The following is a 16050-nucleotide window of genomic DNA, read 5'->3' as shown; positions in this document are numbered from 1 at the left end:
TTTTTTTTTTTTTTTTTTTTTTTTTTTTTTATCATACTTATGAAAAAAATATACTCTCAAGGTTATGCATTTTTTGCATTTAAAATATTGATAAAATTACACGTGTCGCTATTCAATTCAATTTCAGTAACAACAAATAAAAAAAAATTCACACGTTCTCTAGAAAATAAAATGTTAAACATGTACGTTGTATGGATCTATGTTTTCCCGGTTCATTGTTATGTCTTGTTAACATTTATTTACACTAGCTTACACTAAATCCAACTTTTGAGTTTTACACTTCCGAACGATAAAAACGTCGTCGTTTTTATTTATTTACGTATATAATCTTACTTTAAATTTTACCCGTTCAATAGTCGTGTAAATAACTTCCCCGTACATACTTTTGGAAACTAAAAGTCTGTTGCATCTTGTGTAAAAACTTAATTTATCAATGATTTTTTTTTTTACATACCTTTATGTAATTAAAACCTTTGTCCAATTTTTAATTATGATAAATGTGCAATCGTATCTATACGCTTAAAAGTTCATGCAACCATCATGTGTATTATTTGAATATCATATATTTTTGAAGATTTACTGATTGCCTACAAAGTGCATACATATTACTTATCTTATTTGTGCGTGGATTAAAAAAAAATCCTCATAAAGTACTAATAATGTAGCAGTATTTGTTTTATAATTAATTATCTAGTAACAGTAAAATAGTTTAGTAACCAGTTTTAACTTGAACTAGATATTATTTGTTTTTACGTTGAGATTTATGTGCTTTTGCAAATTGATACAACTATGGAGCTAACTAACCTGCAGCCATAAACTAAAAAAAATCTATAGTTATACATCTTATTACATTATTACTATTTATTAAGTCTTTATTAATACCAATTTTAATGATAAAATAACTAACATACGAGTATGTAGGTATCATAATTATTATATAATATTAAATATAAAGCTAAGAAAAACGATGATAGTTAATATTCCTAAACTATTTTATTATTGGAGTTTTAAAGTTTCAGAACTAAAAGAACTAACAAATAAAATACAAAATAATTAAAACAAAAAAAAAATTACTTATTAAAACAAAATGGTAAGATGATAGGTATAATTATAAAAATTTTCTTTTATTGACTATTATTGTTTTTTCCCCATAACATTTCATATGTTAATTCCATTAAATCTCGCTACTCCGAATCAGTCCATTCATCCTCATGGGACAATCTGTGTGTTATAAATAAAATACAGTTTTCTTTTTTCGTTAGGTTTTCGAATTAAATTTATATATGCATTATATTTATTTATTTATTTATATGCAGTGAAACTTGTCTAAATGAGGTCTCTTGGAAGCAACAAAAATATTACGTTCATACCTGTTTGGCTTTGGACATTTTTTTCACAATAAATATATTTATTTATTTATTAATGATTTAAATTTTATTTTCAGTCTGTTGATGCGACGGGAACGAAAAATAGTTCGCATGCGACCATACGGCATGTGTCCTCACTTTCAATCCAGACCGCCTGCGGATCACAGGCCACCGCATCAAGGATCGGGCAATGGCCATCCTAGGACCGACCCTAAACTGCTATTACTCGTTGAGACTGCATACTCGAGACTCGGCAGAGAACTGGCTGAGACCCTCGTGCATAATAGACTGAGGTGAGAGAAAAACCCGTTCGTACATAAATGAATACACTTGGGCAACTTTTCAAATCATTAATGTTTAGCGACCCTTAAAATAATCAAAAGAGAAATATTTTAAATTCTACTTCAAAAATATTACTATGTCCTGAACTCACTAATGTAGTTAATAGTAGATCATTCTTAATAAAAAAAGTTATTAACTTTGAGTTTGATAAAATTATAATCTAGTGGTAATGTAATTCTCATAACTACGTTATAATATAAGTTGTCTTTGAAACTTTACCGGCACTCACTTAGTACATAACAATCTCAACTTTCATCTAAGAATTTAGTAACCTATTTAAAGTAATCATTAATTTCATACTTCTAGCAATTAAGGAAACTCAAACAATAATTCAATTTAGTTTTACTTTAATGTTATTATTTGGCTTTCTTCTTTATTTCTACATGTGTCTCTATTCTATGTTGTATTTTTTAAAACTTTTTCGTAACTTAATCTCAAATATAATTCAAACTATATATATTCTATTTAGTATTAAAAAGCTGATGTTATTGATCTATTGGTTTATAAATAATTAGATTTATTAAGTACCTAACATGGTGACAAATTCTGATGTGCTATTTATATTATATATAAAATGAGCCATATTCTTGTAATTATATCACAATTATTATAATTGAACTAAACGAAACGTCTAAATTGTAATATTTTCAATCTTTTTTCTAAGTATTAATTTATTAATGAACGCATACAGTTAATTAGTTGTATTATATTGGTGCAAATACTTATGGTGATAGGGCCACTCCCTATCTGCTCATAAGTACTTGTATTTTTTAAATAATATCAAATGTTATAAAGTTATATTTATACATATTAATATGATTTGTAAACAAGATATGTATCTAATAGTTGTTGAACATTAATAGTGTGATGGTTAGTGCTTCTTAAATTCAGAAATATAATATACTTCGTTTAGATGTACTCAAAGAAAAAATCAAATAGCGACACTAGCCGTCGTTCATAGTAAACGATAAGTGCATTTTTCACTACTATTTATACTTCAGAGTTTATTTTTTAACTACGGCATTGTATAAACTCGTATATTATGATGAGACATCTCGTTTGAATAGTGCGTTGGTAGATATGACGTGTGTGTGTGTGTGTGTGTGTGTGTGTGTGTGTGTGTGTGTGTGTGTGTGTGAACGATATACTATTCTGATTCGGGCGGCAAATTAATCCTTTGGGTAATAATGAATAATGGACTTTGCTAGGCGAATTTTTTGGATTGCTCGCGCTCGCTGGTGCAGGTGTATATATATTTTAACAGTAACAATAATTATACCATGGAAAGCCGTAAAGCAAGAAAACACCGCGGCTGCTGCACAGTTAGTGTCTGCTAATAATTTTCGGAACATCAATCAAAATGTCGTCCTAACCTCTGCACGCGTTCCGTGCGCACCCCTGAAACGATCTACTAAGCCCTGAGCCGGAGACAGAAGAGACACGTGTGTTTAAACGGAGTTATAACTTTGGTTTTAACGTTGAACTTTGTTATGAAACTGTAAAAGTTTTATCGTCAGCGTGCGTATGCGCACGTACATGCACATCGACTTAGAGGTGCGCAGTAGTATACGCAGAAGACCAATAAAACGTCATAATATTATGTATCCAAGGATTTATTTGTCCACCGTACAGAATATTTTTCCGTTTACCGTTTTCCATGTAGGTGTGTAGGATATTGAGATCTAACCTTAAAAACGCTAAAGTTAGGAAATTCGGCAACCGGGTGAACGAAATAACATTGGTAATCTTTATGTAATTCATATATTCACTCACTCACTGATCGCTGCAATTCGAAAACAACCGAACGTATGAACGTTTAAAATTCGAGAGTTCCTATAATACTCTAAATGTACAATTAAAAATGGATTTTTTAGGAAATTTTTGTTATACATATATTTTTGTTTAAGATTTATATATTTTTTCAATATTTGGTTCCCTAGAAAATATTTTATTTTGTGTAATAATTTGTTAATTTTGATAACCAATTAAGGTATGTGTTCATACATTTAATGTAAATAAATAAAAATAAATATCAATTGTAATATACAACGATTTTGCGCTTTTTTCAACATTTTTTTAAGTTCAGAGGAATTTCTCTAAAATAGTAAAATATCTCCCGAATGAAAACTACTCGTTTATAACTAGTATATGCATATTATAAAATATGTTAAATACTATCATTATATTCACCTTTTTTTTTCGCTATTGAATAGTTGACGGCTCCGAAACTGTTTATCGCAATACTTATATAATACGATATAATTAACCTTAATTATAAATAGTTAAAAAAATAATTTTTAAATACCTATATTTTATCGTTGTTTAATATATATATATAGTATTAAACTATTAGTATTAGTACAAACTATAAATAGTGTAATAAGTTCAAGATTACAGTTCACTTAATTGCAGCATTTTTCGTATCGCAAGAAAATTTGAATCGACTATACCTAAAAAATACCATGTAAATCATGATAGTTTTATGCATTCTTACTCTTGCAACACACTAGCGTTATTTTACCGCACCATAATTTTATGCGCGTTTTGTTTAAGTACATTAAAATGAATAGAGCACAAAACACGAGTGTCGCACAGTAATATTATGGCGCGATATTTCAAAAACTGTCGCGTACACTTTGACTATATCGTACGTTAAAAATACCGCGCTATAGGTATTTTTTGTTAATATGATTGAATTAAATGAGCGGCCTCACATTGGCCGTAATAATCGCTCGACAGTCGAACAGTTTGTTATTTATCGTTGATTATAATAGTCGTGTTTGTGCTACTAGCCAAATTGCAATGTCAATCGATTTCAACATGTCCTCTCAACAGATGAAGAAATTCATATTCTTGAAGAAGATATTTTGGACGTTGATCTTTTGATAACATCAGTAGAGGAGAGGCCGTTGTTATGGGATTAGACGTTAGAATCATACTCGAACCGAAACGAGAAAAGAAAATGCTGGAAAGATATATTTTGCTTAATGAAACCGGGATTTGAAGAGCTGGATCTAAAGTGGATATCACGTCTGCTATGTTCTCGCACACTGAAGAATTTTTATTCAAAACGCAAAATATTGTGCGGTACCATAACGTTCGTGTGTTGGTCGATGTTTTTATCGCACGTTACATGCAGTAAAATGTTGCGCGGTAAAATAACGCTAGTATGTTGCCAACCTTAGTTATTACAAGAAAATAATGTTATTTCTTCCTGTGACATTCGGGATTCACGCATACTTACATAATATAACATTTAAAATGCATATCACCACTACATGATTCAGATGCATTTTTTCTACTCCTATGTATATTTATCATAATTTCTTCTTTTTACATTAACAGCTTACTATTATGATTTATAGCTACAAATTTAATCGTATACGCAAATATGCGTTTTAAAATTGATCCCGTTAATATGATTTTTTTTTTAACAAGAAGTATTGAAATCAATACTGCAAGTATATAATATTAAAATCAATCGTAACTCGTAAACGCTGATTTTTACGCGTCTATTGAATTGATAACCACTGCTGCTATTAATAATTTTACGATTACCCCAAATGCTTAATTTTAAATTTAATTAATTGTTTTGTTACAACACAATATTAAAAGTGTACAAATGTGTATTCTTCATACAGTCATAAGTAGTACTACACTGAAGTAAGTTGGTATGGAAAAGCTCTAAAAACCATTTTCACCGATACTAAACGGATGGTATGGATACGGAACGGTTTTGTGTGAATAGACCAAAATGTCAAAAGCGAAATGTTTTACCGGAAAAGTTGTTTGAAGTCCGTAATATTTATAAACGCGAGTACAAAGTGGACAACGGAAACAATTTCATAACAAACAATGAAAAACAGAACGCTATTCATTAATAGACACAATGACCAGGCAACGAATTGATAAGTGGATTACAATTATGGGGATTTTTTTTTATTCACGTGTTCACGTGTGCACTAGCATTTCCCCGTTTATTTACATATATATATATATATATATATGTGTGTGTGTGTGTGTCAACTACCTTAATATTTTACATTTTTAACAGAATTTCAATATTATTAATAGTAACGATGTATTCAATATGTATAAAATCCATATTTGACCTTTTTATTATTCATTTTCGGTGGAACGATTCCTGTAATATGTATAATTAATATCTATCATTTGAATTTTAATTAATATATGTTCTACAAAAATACGTATACATATTTTGTTTTCGGTAATTAATTACATATAAACATTTTAACAATACGCAATTTAAATATATATTATTAATAACATTACCAAAACATAACCAATTGAAATTCATAATAATAATACGGTCGCAGCACCACGTTGGTTGGTAATTTTATTTGTTTCGCTCAGATTAACATTTCAAACCGTCGTTTATCGTTTCGTCAGAAGTTATTAAAATAAAAAAAAATAAAAAAAATTAAAATTAAAAAGCACTTTGTTTTCGAGTATTTTAAATAACTCCCAAATGATGTAACATTATTTCTCGAAACAATAATTCGGCACCGTTTAAAGTTTACAAGTAGCGATTTTAATCAAAATGACTCGTGGAAACCTGCCTGGTAAAGAGGAGGCGACATCTGCGTAGTGTGATACAATAGCTGTATACATCAAATGTGCAGCGACCGTGTCTAATGTACACGAACTTCTTTTCCGCGACTGAAGTCTATACGTACCTATATATTATTTACATTTAATTTAATATGTTTTTTTTCCCCCCGAAAAAACTCCGCCGTCCGTTTAAACCGTCTCCATCCAGTAGACTCGGTAACCCGAGATCGCATGGAAGGCTACGCCACGTGAAACTTATTTCATTAAATCTGGAATTTGACTAACACGCGCGTGATTGTTATTAGATTTCCGTCGATACGAAAAGAGACGTATTCCGAGATAAAATGTGCGGTGAAAAAAAAAATTGAACATCATTATTATTATTACCGCTGCCGCCCCCGCCGTACATCCACTTAAAAACATACGTCGTCGTCGTTGTCGTTTAATTTATGTGCACTATACGAAAACCGTATGCATGTATGTGTCTGAATGCGTGCCGTTGAAATGAAATCAAAAACGTAATGCGAATCGTTTCATCATCACTTAAATATAACACACGTATAATATGTACGAGACGATATTTCTGCTCCGGACAAATGGGCATTACGGGGGCGCGTGACGTTATTTCGGTGATAAGTGATTTGGGAAAACGTGACGGCGCGTGAAACGGACCGGTCGACCGACGCCCCTACCCGCGCGCTCCCTAACTTCCCCGCTTTCGGACTGTCCTTGTCTTGGCATCGTCCTTGCAGCAGTCCTCTCCGTATTCCTTTTAACGTTCCCGTCGTCCACGGGGCCGCTGTCGCTGCACGAAACGATGAAACGGCACGGACCGCGTAGACAGAGCCGCGTTCAACGGGTTCAAGAGAGGGCAATTGCCCCGGGATGTCAAATTTTTAAAGATCAACATGAAATAAAATAACATATCGTTTTAATTTTTCTCGTATGATTGTAAATATAATGTAAACTATAATACATATTATTTCGTTCACAAATACTACGGAAAATCCGCAGTGTACCGCTGCAAGTCACAAAGTGATAAGGATTAAGAACATGCGCTGTAATCGTATAAACTATTTTCGTTATTCCTGTACGTTTTTTTTTCCTTAAAAATAGTATATCGTTTTATTTAATATCGGCAGTCGGCAGAGTGCACTGTTAGGTGTGTAAACATCTTTTCAGCGTGATAATTTTTTTTTTTTTTTTTGACAGTTAAAATATTGTTTTTCTTAAGGGCGGCATATTTTAATTTGCTTCGGGGCGGTAACATAGCTTAACGCGGCATCGACCACGTAGATAGTCTCTATCGTCGGTACCCGTGTTGAGAACGTACCGCCGTGGTCTGCCATCGTTATTACCGTTACCACGGACCCGTGTTCACACGCGCTTGTGTGCAAAACGCTGCGTATACGATTGGGAACTACCGAGAAAGGCGAAGAAAAATAATTTACCGCGGGACGGACGTGATAGCACGCAGGTGAAAGTATGTCCGTCATCACTATCAGCTGTCGCGCACGCACGAGATTGTGAACTGATGATTACTTACTGTCATATGGAGTTCGTGTACGCGAGAAAGAACCGCCATCACGAGAGCAGCGACTATAGTTATCATCGTGCGACCGCGACTTGCACGATACAATTAACCGTGCGACAGATCGTGCACCATTAGTATGATACGATTTCATAAACGATTGTCGTACACGAGTACGGTATTGTCGCAAGACGTCCAGAACGACGAGATAAAGTTTGAACGTGCACAAAATCTATCGTACAACAAGTTCGCCGTTCGACAAATCGTAACCTGTATGTGTGTGTGTGAGAGGGGGCGTACGATTTAACGCAATATTTTATTATATTTTCTCTTATTTTCATCAACATCCAATAACAATCCAACCATAATACTAAATTTCGTTTTTTTTTTCTCGAGACATTGAAACTATAACAAATAAATCAAATTAATTCTTTATTTATTGTTTCATTTAAAATTACACTTGTATTGATATTTGATATTTACGACTTATCGACGCGTTTTAATTATGTCGTGCCTACCTATATATTAAACTAATAGATTTGTGTGTATTGTACATATTTGACCGCAAATTCACAATGTTATTCCAAATGTATAACTGGCTGCGTGCTGCGATTCGAATACTGAACAGTGTTGTTGTTTTGGATTTCCCCTGAATACAGGGCAACCCTTTACTGATTTGCCGATTCGAAATTTTTTCACTCCGACTTTGTTATATGGAGGGTGATATTCAAGTATAAGGAAGACGTCTCGTCTAAAATATCTTATAAGTGCTAAATATAAAAAATTGTATAAAAAGTTTAAAGGGAATAAAACTGTCAAACAAATTAGTGTAATACTCCCACCAACGATTTACAACTCACATGACGATAAATAACAATGATTGTTCTACGGAATTTCAAAAATGTCACGCGCTAACTCCGCATTGCCGCATGTACGTACACGTTGTAGCGTAGTGTGTGTGAAAGTTATCAAACATTCGACCATGTCGGTTGCGATCTAGAACAAATAGATGTAATCATTTGGACGTAGCCTTTTGGTTGGAAAAATTATACATATATAAAACTAACTACAAGTTATCATAACTTATTTAATGTAAAATATATATACTATATTATATTAGTTCTGATTCGCTCTAGTTTTTTATACATTATAAAATCATAGGCAATTAAATGTCAAAATGTGAGTCAACATTCAGCTTTGTGGTCTTTTATCATCTGCGTAAGAAAAGTACAAACCGAACATCGCGATGTATTTTATAGCAAACTTGAAGCAGGTAAAAGTCTCCCAAAAAATTGTAATGTTAAAGAATTCACTGGTGCGTATAAACGAATTTTAAGAATTGTTCAAAGTTATGTACCTAGAACTAAAACATCTCATTGTCACGTGGAATAGCACAATATATTTCTCTTAATTAATATTATTTATACCTACAATTTTTAATTTTAGATACTTTTTTTAATAAATATAATCCAATCACAAATGTATTTTTATACAACTTTTTTGATACTTTATATAAGTGTTTAATTATTTTTTATTTTTAATGTCGATTTGTCCCGTACGTCCAAAAGGTCACGCCCAAACGTCCACGTCCAAATAGTTACGTCCATTTGTCCGTATTCGTGTCGATTGTTATCAATGGTTTTTAGATTTTTGAATTTATACCGAGTTTTACGTCAATGATTTACTAAGAACAAGATGTGTGTATATATTTTTCAAGTGTGTCGGTCTGAGGTTAAACTGAACACTGAGCCGGGGTAATAATTGCATGAATTGCCGTTTCCAAAGTGACGCCACTGTTGTCAAAAATAATAATACTCAAGGGTGGTGGGTACGAGTAAAGCGTAGGCAATAAGCTAAGCTAGGTTTTCGTGTTCCGTTGACGCCGCCCGCTCACCTTATATGTGGTTTTGACATTCAATTTTTGACTTCCCCGCCCCATCCCTCTGATCCTATTATTATGTACCTACTGCAAGTATGTTTAGGTATAAACCACTTGCCACAGAGGCCTGGTCGTCCGTTTTCCTCCTTTTTGTGCCGCGTATAACGTGTTATTACATTCGTTATTTTTACCACATATCTGTTCTATCTACCGTTTTTATTAGTATCGTAAAATAGGTGCACGCATTATGGACATTACGCGTATTACGTCCGCAGGTATACCTAACCTGCCGGTGGTTAACGCGCTGCGTGCACGTCCGACGACTGTGGGAGAATGCGGGTTATGTCCACGCGAAATCGCCGACAAAGCGAAACGGCCCTTTATGCTACATCCGCGGTTCTTGTTCAGGTTCCACCGAATAATAATAATAATAATAATAGCAACAATAATAATAATAACTGCGATAATAATTTTATATAATACGATAACTGTTTTTTTTTTTTTTTTGATTTTCTCCTGCACTCAGGTACAAAATGGAAGTAGTCGGCAAATCGTTACCGGCGCTCACGAATCTAGACAAAGGTCGGTATTCGGTCATCGTGTTTGAGAACTACTACCGATACCTGAACATGGACAAATGGAACCGAGAGCTGTTGGACAAGTATTGCCGAGAGTATGGGGTCGGCGTACTAGGATTCTTCCCGCCCGCCGACCGTCACGTGGTCGGCGTTCAAATCAAAGGGTTTCCGCTGTACATGCATACGAAACTCTCGCTCAGGGTACGTACTTATTATAGCACAGCACCACCGCTGCTGCACGTTTCTTGCGTGAAAAAAAAATAATGACACTATCGACAACAGCGAAAATCTCCGATCGTTTTATAAAACGGGGCTGCAAATTAGGTTAGATACATATTTGTATGCTTTTGCAACAATATCAAATTATAACTAGAAATTCGTATCGAAAATCAATAATAATTAAAAAATAAATAATGAACGAATATTATACTACTTAAAATTAAAAATGATTAACGATTCCCCTTCGAAATAATAAGTTTGAACGATTTTCCCGGTCATTAATAATTGCTCTAATTCCTTGTTGTGCTCTCAGTGAATTGTAGGATACGTCCTTTCACGAATAATATCTTCAGGTCTTGTTCCACTGGAATTTACTTTTTTTTTCATTTCCTATTCCATAATTATTTTTCAATTAATAGCTCCAAGGAGTTATCTATGTACATTTGTATTTTCAAAAATTGTAGGTTGAATGGGTATATCTTTTCTGCATACTGCGTATATAATTTGACGTATAATATGATTATTCGGCAACGACGGTTGACTTCTGCTGGAAACTGCATGAGTTTAAACTTATTATTTATTCTGACATGTCATTAGTTTCACAAATCTTTCGTTTAAAAGTTATGATCAGCCGTAATAAAAACTTTTCTATGAGTATTGGAGTTATGTTCTATTATAATTCGTAAATTATTTCATCCATTATTATAATGGTACGATCATAACCACCACAATTGATAGTTTTTCGTTTTTCGCAACACCAATAATGCAAATCATTCAGGCACGTAACCAGACATACATACATATTTCTATAAGGGGACCAACATTTTTTGGCCCTTTTCTGTTGTATTTATCAAATGTGCGTTCGATATCCGTATTTGGAATTCCTAGTTTTCAATCTATTAATACACGTACTATTGTCTTATCTCAGATTGTCAAGTGACGAATATTTATAAAATAGAAACTCAGTTTCTTTATATTTTTGTTATACGATCGTTAATTATATGGAATGAGCGCATGTAAACTCCGCCAAAAGTACCTTTTTTTACTGTTGACTCCAACTACTGTTAAGTAGAAAAATAAAACAGGTAAAATTGGGTTCATGTAAACTCCGCCACTAAAAAAAAATCATGTAAAATTGAATACATGTAAACACTGCCAATGAAGAAAATTGAGTAGTAGTATAAAATTAATATGATACATTATTAAAAGTAATACATAATAAGTAATAATAAGCAGTGCTCGAATTGGGGAGGGGGGGGTGCGCAGGCGGAGCTCCTCTACTTTTTTTTTTTGTGTACCCCAACTATATTTTTTCACCGGAATGGGGGACGTTCACCCCTAATTGATGTCCAAAATAATTTTTATGTGAATTTCAATTTACGTCAATTTGAAAACGAATTTTACGATTATAATATCAAAACTATTTTCATAATTAAAGATTATATGGTGGTTATGATAAAGGAAAACGTTGTCATTTCTGGAAAAATATAAATAGCAATGTCTGTGAATTTGGTGCATTATACTTTATACATTGTATGGTTTGTTATTAGTATTGGCGATCGACGATATCGGCATTTCGGAAAAAAATAAATGACCGCACCACGACTAATTTTGGGCTGTGGCCCGCAACAAAGAGTAAAAATAGATAAAAACAAAAACCAAATATATGATTATATCATTCGATTCATGAAACTGCCTGATCGCCTACAATTATGTTAATTATTATTTTATTTTTATTTTCTATTGTAACATGTAGGATGTTGGTATGGTTATCAAAATATATTATATTTGGAATTAAAATATTTGTTTAGCTGAAATGTATTATTCAAAATATATGTAAGGTTGGCGGTGGGTAAGGATGAGAGACGAAGCGAAAATAATTGCGCACATAGAACGCAGTTTTCGAATCGTTGGACTGAGCTCCTCTACTTAATTTTTCCCAATTCGAGCACTGATAATAAGTGAATATTATTATTATATTATATAATATGATACCTCCATTTTATTTCACCAGACGCATATTTTATATTTTGGTTAAATTTGTAGTTAGTTGTTAAATAAAACCAATAAATTGCCTCGTTGACCAGTAATTAATTTTATATTATTGCTTCGTTGTGATGTATTTCGTACAATATAAAATATACATGGAGACACGCAACTACGAATGATTTTGTTCGTCAAAGTATACTTTACGTATACCTTACCTATTTCCGATATCATCAATGGACAATATTAATAAATATAAACAATTCATTATAAACAATACTAATAAATGAATCAATGTGGATATATATCCACCTTGAAATGAATGGAACCATGACAATAATTTTATCAATTTCGACATACATCATCGCAATAGATGTCAACGTATTTAATGTGAGAAGGCACGTGGCAATATGAGCACTGAGCAGGTAAATAAAAAAAAACTGGAGGAATTTACTTGGGCGTAATACGTTTCCACCAAAAGTAGACCTTTCCCTTTTCCACCAATACCCGTTTCCACCAAATGAGATAGAATACCTATACTCTTCATTAGTTTTTTGGATTGATGTAAAATATACATAAATATACATACAATATAATCAATGTATATTGTACATTTATTGTATTTAATTGAATGTTAAATCGTTATCGTACTTATGCATGTACTCATAACATTAACCATGATAATATCTAAATAATCAAATACTTAATGAACAAGTGAAAAGATGGCACAGTTTAAATAGTGCATTTCAACTGTATGTATGTTAAAATAAAACGTAAATTTTAAAATTTATAATTCTATGATGGCTAAAGTTATCGAAAGTAAACGTAGAAATAAAACACTAGAACTAAACAACTTTAAATTTTTTATTAGATCAGTTAACAAATATCAACTAATTATATGTATAGTTATAATTTACATAGGTAACTAAGGTATCGTATACCATAATATATCATTTTTTTCACCTTTTTATATCTGACCATTTTTATAAATAAAATTTAACATTTTCCAACCTATATTGTATATATTATACAATGACTAAATTTATTGAATTAATAGTATATATTAAATAAAGTTATTTTTGTGCTATAGCTTTTAATTTAAGCGTAGTATACAATTTTTTTGGTAAAAATGAGGTCAATATCTCATTTGGTGGAAACGGATATTGGTGGAAACGGGTATTGGGGGAAAAAAAGAAAGGTCTACTTTTGGTGAAAACGGGCATCGCCCGTTTACATATACCCATTACAGGTAAGAAAAAAAATCTGGCGGAGTTTACACCAGACCTTTTATTATCTTTTTATCTTAACCTATATTCTAGCAGAGTTTACAATCACTCATATGGAATATACATTTAGGATTTAGCCGATTTGAGACAACTAAACACCATAATATTTAAAAATCAAAATCAAGGGGGCCAGTACGGGGCCATTGATTTTTCTTAGGGGGCCAGGCCCCCTAAGGCGCCCCCCTTGACGACGTGCCTGAAATTATTTCTATTTTTGTTTTTCATCTTTATGTAATCATTAATAACAAGTGATATATATATATGTGTGTGTGTGTGTGTGTGTGTACAAATAAACATCACCTCTATTTTTTTGATAACAATTATTTATTTAGCCAGCAAAACAGTTTGAAAATTTAAAAAATAGTAGTATAGTATAAACATTGACACAATTACTATAATAGTGTTTAACCATACATAGCCAAAGTATTTGGCACAATTCGTAAAATACTTGATTATTTTCAATCCCATCCTTCTGATTAATTGATAACATGGCCAACTCGTTAGGTATTTTCTAAAGAGAACAATTATAAATTAATTATATTTTATAATTATTATCTAGTTACAGTAAAATAAAATAATACAGGTAGACCTACTTGGCCCGTAGTATTAAATTGGTAAGTTTTTATCCTCTTCAATGACTTAAATTATCTTTCGTTCCGTGCAGTAGAAACTATTCTATACTTAATAGGGAGTTTTTGCATAACGCCAGTTAAACGTTATGGTAAAAATAACGTTCGGCTAAACAAATTATTTTTATTTTTATCATAATTTATAAAACTTTAGTTTTTGCATAACCAGTGAGGTTTATTTTAGCATGAGATTATAAACTGTCATCAAATTGAAATATTATTAATATTATTTACACAAGGTAAATTGTATTTTTAATTAACTGTATATTAGAGTAAGAGTATAATATATTTTATATTCTATTGTTTATTATATATTTTATAATTTTATTCGATGTTTAAGCTTTGAATATTTCCCCATTTGTTAGCATCATTGTAGGCGTTTAAACATACCACTTGCTGTAATAAAAATAAATCCTCTAAGGTTGAAAACCGCAAACGCTCCTTTTTGTATTCCATTTTAGAAATAAAAATAATTGTAAAATACGAAAAAAAACTTACAACTAACAAGTTACACTTTCAAAAGCTTCGAAAATGATGTGTTATCATAATAGTAAATATTATATTATTTGATGACATGGTAACCGATATTACGATAACGAAGCCCGTTAAATTGTCTAAAATAACCGATTACGATAAATGGATAAGCGGAACGTTTTCGGTGCGCATTTGCACTGACTCGTATTAGTAAATAACGATAACGGAGTGCAATGTTATTTTTAACCGGCGTTGTGCAAAAACTCCCTAATTATCATATATTTGAATATATTTCGAAATTACATATAGATAAAGCTTCCATTGCGATGCCATAATCATTTTTTTATTTCAAAACGTAAATACGCCAAGGATTACGCCATTCATTAGAAAAACTTACCAGACGATACTTTCATTATGTTCAGATAAATATTGTAGACATTTCGTAAACATTACTTATTTGATTATAGTATAGACGTTATAGTTATAAGCAGTGTTGGGACTTATCTAGATAAATATCTGTATTCTTGTCAAGATTAGAGTTATTTTTATTCTTGTACGGAGACGAATCCAACTAATCAGAGATCATCAAAATCGGTCCAGCCGTTCTTGAATTATAAAATCTGTAAATAACCTGACTTTCTTTTATACATATAGATATTGTATTCATAATCATAATTCGTGCATTGTTAATAAGTAATTATTATTTCTTGGTATGACATTTTTTTGTATTTTCATGTCGGGAAAATATTTTGGTATTTTTAAACTTACTTTCTTATTTTTCCATGGAAGCTCCAAGTATAGTAGGTATTTGATTTTAGTATACACATGTAACTCATACGCTGAATAATCATTATTTCACTCTTGGAACCCGTAAAGTCGTAACTACTTATAGAATAATGAAAATCATCAAATTAATATTATATGGAAGACTTAAAATAATTTTTTATGTATTTTGTATTCATCCTGTTACGTATAGAGCAATTTTTATTTATTTTTTTTTTTGTGTAACATTTTAGTGATTAACTATCATTAAATATTTTACATTATATATAAATACTGCTTAATGGTACACTACATTACTACAATAAAAATTAAACACCTAGGTCACTATTGATAATAATTATTATAATTGAGTCTTCATAGATATTATTAGAATATGAAATATTGACCAAAAAATAACATTTTTT

General features: G+C 31.6%; 1 protein-coding gene across 2 annotated transcripts in view; it reads left to right on the top strand.

Moving 5' to 3' along the window:
- The window catches only part of LOC112690525 (bifunctional heparan sulfate N-deacetylase/N-sulfotransferase), a 62977-nt gene that overhangs the window by 38713 nt on the left and 8214 nt on the right, over positions 1-16050 (top strand). For both annotated transcript variants that reach the window (XM_025564558.1, XM_025564557.1), the window contains 2 exons: positions 1445-1660; positions 10218-10470. In XM_025564558.1, the coding sequence (XP_025420343.1) occupies positions 1445-1660; positions 10218-10470 (469 nt within the window). The remainder of the gene's footprint in view (positions 1-1444; positions 1661-10217; positions 10471-16050) is intronic.

Source organism: Sipha flava, unplaced genomic scaffold (genome assembly GCF_003268045.1).
Source record: "Sipha flava isolate LNK unplaced genomic scaffold, YSA_version1 50_pilon_pilon, whole genome shotgun sequence".
NCBI lineage: Eukaryota > Metazoa > Arthropoda > Insecta > Hemiptera > Aphididae > Sipha > Sipha flava.
The sequence above is the reverse complement of the archived record's forward strand: the minus strand, read 5'-3'. Positions and strand labels throughout refer to the sequence as shown.